Genomic DNA, 7,078 nt, shown 5'->3' with positions numbered 1-7,078 from the left:
GAGGCTGCCACTATTGGTTTCTTCTTCCAAAAATACAATTTCACTGGTTATCATGCTGATAAAATTCACCACTATGAACAATTATCCAGAGTTCTGACGTTATTCTAATATGTTGATGTGCATGGTTGTTTCAAGCTAATGAATCACAAATGTAAGACAGATAGACATCCAATTCAGAAATTGGCACACACATCCACATTTCTGGACAGGCTAATATTATATGTAAACTTATGTATAGCACTATATGTGTTTTATTCTGACGGTCCTTTCTGCACCAAGATGAAACAAATGAATAGCTTCTATCAAATGCAATTACCCCAGCATCCTCTTCAAGGGCATTGCCAAGTAACCATGGTTCAATCAGTTAGATTTTCAGAAAAAGAATATGCAAAGAAAAAAAGAAAATGAACAAAAAGGAATTCAATTTGAAATCATTTTAAGGTTTATTTTTTCTACAATTATTAGGAACAGCTGAACAAACAAAAATAGACAATTTTTGCCTCCCATCATAAATAACCAGTCTTTAATACATTTTCTTTGAATATGTCAAACTTTACCTTTACACAAAATATAATACAAAATAATGTACTAGAACTAAAAGAGAAGGGTCGCATGTACAATATGTCCACCTCCTTCAGTGTTTGAAGGAAACATGCTATACACTGGCCCTGAAATGGGTCCCAGTACCGCCTCTGGATAACAATGGTAAGTGCTTGGGAATGGCTAAAAATGCTTTGGTGGGAGGCTTGAAAATAATAAACCTGATTTCACTGGTAATATACCAGTGCCAGGGATTATCATGATACATGGGGGGGAATTGTAGTTTTGTTTCAATGTGAAAATACACTACAATATTTAAAACTCTGAGACTGTATTAAACAGGTTTCAGATAAAACTATAACATCTCAATCTGATATTAATACATCAAAGTGGCATGGTTAATGTAAATTATCAGATACATTTTTACAATTGTATACTTTTTACATATTACTTATCCAGTAGTTTTGTAATGGTTCCTGTTCACAATTGAAAGCAATGATATTTAAACCAGTACATAGCCATACACATAATATTTGTATTATACCAGATCAGTTCCCAATTTTGTCCTCCCTAAAGTTCATTTGCAAATATCTTTCTGAAAGTTAATATTTGTGTAATGCTAGGCACGCCTCCTCCCACCCCCACTTAAGTTTTCTTAGCCATAGATCACTGTGCTGTGGGGTAGAAGGGGTGTGCCTGTTCTTCCTAGGCTGGGAAATTAAACTTTACAACATAAGTGTGGCACTTTACGGTACTTTCGTCCTAACCATATTCTTCAGTTATTGTGTATGGCAATGTACGGGTTTACAGTCTACGGAGCAATAGTACATTTTGGCACAACATTAAAAACAAATCTGTGGGTTATATCACTTCATTGCATTTTTCACCATTTTGCAAAAAGAAACAAAACAAACAAAAAAAGGAAAAACAAAAAAAACACAACACTTTTCATTCTACAATGCAGTACCAACTACAACATTACTATGCAGAGTACAGTAACCAATATCTTCCAGATTCCAATTACTGCTCGTATGAGTTGGGATTGATTGCCATGAGCTATTATACTTTTTGCATTCTCATCACTCTTGGCTTTTTTTAGTAGAAGGCCAAATATTTTGCTGTTATTATTGACAAGTTACAAAAAATATATTTAAAGCAAATTATTTCCATATACAGTAAAATTACAATACCATAGATTGGACAAACTACAGAACTCACTTTCACCTTCCATTCACATTTGGTCATTTTCAGGTAACCAGCTTTTGAAAATAAGTTTTGCCACCATTTGTAAAGATAAATTCCCTTTATATTATGTAATGGTTTATGTATATATACAATGTATGAAAGTTCTTTAACACAAGCCAGAATAAAAATAAATCTGGTGAAACCATACTGACAGAAAAAAGCAGTGATAATAATTCCATATTTTTGGAGAAAACAAAAATGTATTTCTGATCTACCTAAAGGATATAGAGTGACAAATGTACTAACATTTTATTTAGGAATTTATACCACTGCCTTTATCTTTGGTTAGGTAGAGATGGACGCAGCTGCTTACAGTAGGTTGGTGCTGTATTTATCAATGGATCGGTGGCACTGAAGTGCGGATTGTTTGAAGTCCCTTTATTATACAGGTCTGAAGCAGACACCGGTGTTCTTTGATGAAATGCATTAGGCTGGGGGTCGGGGGAGCTTGGCTCAACAACAAATTAACAACAGAGTCCATGTTGCAAACAATAACTGTTGATATTGATCTATAGGTCTACATATCTTCTAAATCCAATAACCTGATAAATACAGATTTATTACATTTACACAATACATTATTGTGAACCAGTAACATTTTATCTATCAGCCAGGATTGTAAGAAAAGCAGCCTATTACGTGAACATCCTTCTTAATTCTTGGAGAATTATACAGACATCGGTAAACTTATACCGGGTTCATACGATATGATCAGAAAATAAATAACCAACATTCCTATATGATTATGGGTTCAATTTTTGAACATTTTGTGATTATGCCAGGTGCAGTCTAAGCTTTATAAATCAAGGGAACGTCATTGCAATCACAACTTGGCTGATGAGAAATCTATATTAATTAAAATTGTGCAAGCTTCTCCATTCCTGACAATTTACCTAAAGGATTTTCTGAGGTCTGATAGTTGCTGCCTGTCAATGGTCTCAAACACTACACAACCCAAAGTCGTGCACAAGGTCAAGCAGTCGACAACCAACAAGATTCAGACTTCAGGTGACATCTGACTTATATTGCTTCAATGGCAGTTTCCATATTTCTATCCAGACAACATATGGATAGTATTGAACAGAACTATTTACCGACCATTGCCACAGGTGCAGAAAAGCAGACCGGCTAAAGACCATACATTATACTTTATCCTTTTAACTACATACCCATGTTTTTTTTTTTTTTGCCTAATTTATTATGAACAGGTTTTAAACCATTGCACTCTGTTAATGGCCTTTTTGGCAAATCAAACAAAGATGCCATATATCTTTCACAATAGGCTCTGCTTGTTTGCCATTGTCAAACAGGAGAGGACTGAAGAGCCTGTGGAGCTTATCAAGTTCCTTCAGCAGAGCATGTGAAAGCAAGACCGAAACAGCCAATTCATTTAGTATTTCACGTTCACTTCAATGCTGGGATCTGTTTGCTTTACTTTACATCTTAGCTCAGACATGTGAACTCTTATAAGTTATTCCCTACACTTTTGATCAGCACATAGTCTGGAGGGAATGAATAACAAAGTACTAAAAATGAGTCTACATGATGAGACGACCTTACCCGTGGCACATGGGCTACACAAATAAAATATCCTCCGCTGTCACATATGTAAGAAGCAGTATGCTTAGCTTTTTAAAATTTTATTTACAAATCCATGAAAATATATTTGACAATATCATGGTAGACAATGTAGCAGTGGTCTACCATGATATTGTCAAATATATTGTCAAAGATTTGTAAATAAAATTTTAAAAAGCTAAGCAAACTGCTTTCTTAAGATTTATATTTACTTATTACAATGTATTTTATAATTTATATTAAAAAACAGTTGTCTGATGAAACATTATTGGTTGTCACTGCTTTCTGTATTTTTTCTATATTAAACTCCACAGTACAAGTGCTGTAAAGAATTGTCAATCAACTGCAAAATGTAAATATATTTACATTTGTATATTTAGGGTTAAATTAAAAAGCATCATTTTGTGCCACCATGGTAAAAAGCCTCCACAGTACAAATTCTCATTTATCCACAAATCTCTGTATACTAACGAGCCTGATCATTTCATCAGAATGCTGTTTGTTATACAGCCGTCCTGCAAAGTAGAAAAAAAACACGTGGAATTTACAAGAGCCTTTTAACACTGTATACATAAAGGCTGTGGGACTGACACTTGTTACACAAAGAATCACAAAACAAATACTAGAACAGGACACAGTGACCAGTTTTTCAGCATGTAAAATTCACAGCCTTGAATAGATTGTCACAGGGTTCACTGCAATGGCTTTCCATGCAAAACAAAAAGTCAACCCATTTTAAAATACTAGCTCTGCTTTGTGCAAAGTAAGGGGTTTAAAGTAAATGTTTAAAATTATTATTATTAGGGGTATCAACCAAATTAAAAAAATATGTAAAAATTAAAAATAAATCCAGCTAATGGGCTTATAGATTCTAGATGACCAAAAAAAGCCCCATTATAAATGATGTAACTATTTGTTGAAGGATACTGATCACTGATCAGAGTTATGCATAATTGTTTGTTGTATGTAGGGTAGTGCTCACTAAAACCTCTAGGTGTCACTGTTGCTACTGTCCATGAAACATTACAACTTCCATCCAACCAAATTCACATCAATGGTGACGGCAACATCCAAATGATTGAGGAAAGTATAACTTAACATGCTGAAGATAGACATAAGAAATAAGTACAATTTGCACAATGTCTAAATGAGTTCATTATCTCCCTGTAAGAATAGAATTTTGTCCCTGAAAAGTTGTGATTTTTGCATCACGATCTAAAACAAATCTGGTATAAAAATGATAAAGGGAGGATATAGACCACAGATCTAGAAAACGTACTATGGGTTAGATCTTATTTCAGTGTACAATATGCTCCTATGTAGAACGTCAAGTTCTTTCAACTTCATTTAACCTGGAACCTGCCAAGTATCTATATACAAAAACTTCTGGGAATGACAGTTCTGCCTTTCGTCAGTGGTAACCTTTTTTTTTTTAGACAATATTTTAAATCAAATGTACATTACAGTATCTCGTGATCCGCTGATGCCATTTATATTCGGCGCCATCACTGGAGAACCTGCCAAGGCTCCCAGTGTCACCGGTAGAACACAAAGGGGCGAGATATCTACTGCTATTAAATGTACAGATTGTCAGAGCACAACATAACCGAGGGCCGAGACATACAAGGGGGCGCCTGTAGGACCCATCTTTTTTTTTTAGTCGGTACACCCAATTAAACATGGGACAATGGCACTTGCTTGTGGTATAAAGCGGAGCTTGGCAAGCCAGTCCTTGCCGTTAGTGCTGTGCTGGCTTCACCGAATGCCAAGGCATTGATAGATTTACTGCTTCTGCAGCATCTGCCCGTCACCCTCCTCCAAGACTCCAATGTTTTTCCAGACCAGATCCATACCCCCGAGGTTATTCCCACCAATAGGCACATAAAGTATTTTAACATGAAAACTGCATACTCCGGTCTGGCTCTCTTTTTGTCTCCAGGACAAGAGCAGTTGTGGGATTTTTCCCAGAATTCCCTGTAGTGCTGTTCATATATATAGCAGGCAATAACAATGGTTGCAGGTACGGTGTACAGTACGGTGAATATACCTATCCTGATCATCAGTTTTTCCAGTTTGTCAGTTTTGGTGCCACCTTGCTTTATTACACTCCTAATTCTAAAGAGCGATACAAATCCTGCAAGGAGAAACATGGTTCCTGTGAAAAGGTAAACCACTAGCGGAGCCAACACAAAACCACGCAGATTGTCCAAGTTTTGGTTGCCTACATAGCAGATCCCGGCCACCGGGTCGCCATCCACGGAGCTTAAAGCTAGGACAGCTATGGACTTGACGCTCGGTATTAACCACGCTGCCATATGGAAATACTGAGAATAGCTGGCAATGGCCTCATTGCCCCACTTCATGCCAGCCGCCAAGAACCAGGTGAAGGACAAGATAACCCACCAGATAGAACTGGCCATTCCAAAGAAGTAAATAAGCAGAAATACTACGGTGCAGAGAGCTGGTCCCGTTGTCTCATAATGAATGTAGTCCCGGTTGCAGGCAACATGTTCATGACCCACTAGAAGTCTGATGATGTAGCCCATGGACACAAAAAGATAACAAGCGGATAAAAAGATGATAGGACGTTCCGGATATCGAAATCTCTCCATGTCAATCAGGAACGTGGCCACAGTAGTAAAGGTTGAGATGAAGCAAAGGATGGACCACAAGCCTATCCAGAAGGTAGCAAAGGTCTTTTCATCCTGAGTGAAGTAGGGCTGGAAACATGGCACAGCACAGTTTGGCACTTGGCCCGTTTTGACCCGGTTATACAGTGGATGGGATTCTTTTGTTATGGAGTAGAAAGGCTCCCTGCATTTACATACTCCATCACAATCAGAGTTGGGCTGTCTGTTTGGAGTCAAGTGTTTGGATCCCCGTGGTGGGTATGTAGGTTTGGCAAAGAGAGGTGGGTGCGTTGTGGTCTCCGTCCTATTATAATCCATACAAAGGTTCTCAGGGTCCCCATGCTGGGGAAGTTTATCGCAATTCATTCTTTCCGGCCATGCAAAGCCATACTGCCTCATCAGCGGGGAACAGCCGGCCTTTGCCCTCTCACAGACCGACCGGCAGGGCGGCAGAGGCTTCTTATAGTCAGCCAGGCAAATCGGCGTATACATACTACACAGGAAGAACTTCAAGTCAGGAGAGCATTGAATTTCCACCAAAGGCCAAAACTGGTGAACTTCCAAGCCGGCTTCATCCTGAGTGTCGTGATTAAACTGATTGGGCATGTAGGTGTAATTATATCCGATGCCCTTACACATGGGCACCGTGATCTCCTGGCACACAATGGCCTTAGATGCCAGGAACGCGGGGGCAGGGAGCTGCAGGAGGAGCACCACACCGGCCACAAGGATCACACCATTCCTGCCCGCCATCTTTCACCTCCTGATTCACTTTACATCGGAAACAAGTCAATACGATAACTCAACAAAGGATCATCCAGAGAAACCGATATTATCCAGACAGGGGATCCTGGAAGAGAGAATTTGTGTTTCATATAAATCATATTTCTAATAACACACACACAGATCATGTACACATATACACCCGCATCAATATCACCGAACCCAACCTTCCCAATAGACCGCATCTTCCATATATATCAATGTATAGGGATTCACCTACAGGGGGCCAGGTATAGAACAGGGAATATATCAATATATAAGGATTCACCTACAGGGGGCCAGGTATAGAACAGGGAATATAT

At 38.3% G+C, this 7,078-nt stretch overlaps 1 protein-coding gene across 1 annotated transcript in view; it reads right to left on the bottom strand.

The window, feature by feature from the left end:
- Positions 1-419: 419 nt before the first annotated feature.
- The window catches only part of FZD5 (frizzled class receptor 5), a 7,889-nt gene continuing 1,230 nt past the window's right edge, over positions 420-7,078 (bottom strand). The window contains exon 2 of the mRNA XM_072418686.1: positions 420-6,843. Within this exon, the coding sequence (XP_072274787.1) occupies positions 5,037-6,746 (1,710 nt within the window). The 5' untranslated portion in view covers positions 6,747-6,843 and the 3' untranslated portion in view covers positions 420-5,036. The remainder of the gene's footprint in view (positions 6,844-7,078) is intronic.

The sequence above is a fragment of the Pyxicephalus adspersus genome, chromosome 7, assembly GCF_032062135.1.
Source record: "Pyxicephalus adspersus chromosome 7, UCB_Pads_2.0, whole genome shotgun sequence".
Classification (NCBI taxonomy): Eukaryota; Metazoa; Chordata; class Amphibia; order Anura; family Pyxicephalidae; genus Pyxicephalus; species Pyxicephalus adspersus.
Note: the sequence above shows the minus strand (reverse complement) of the source record. Positions and strands in the feature narration are given on the sequence as shown.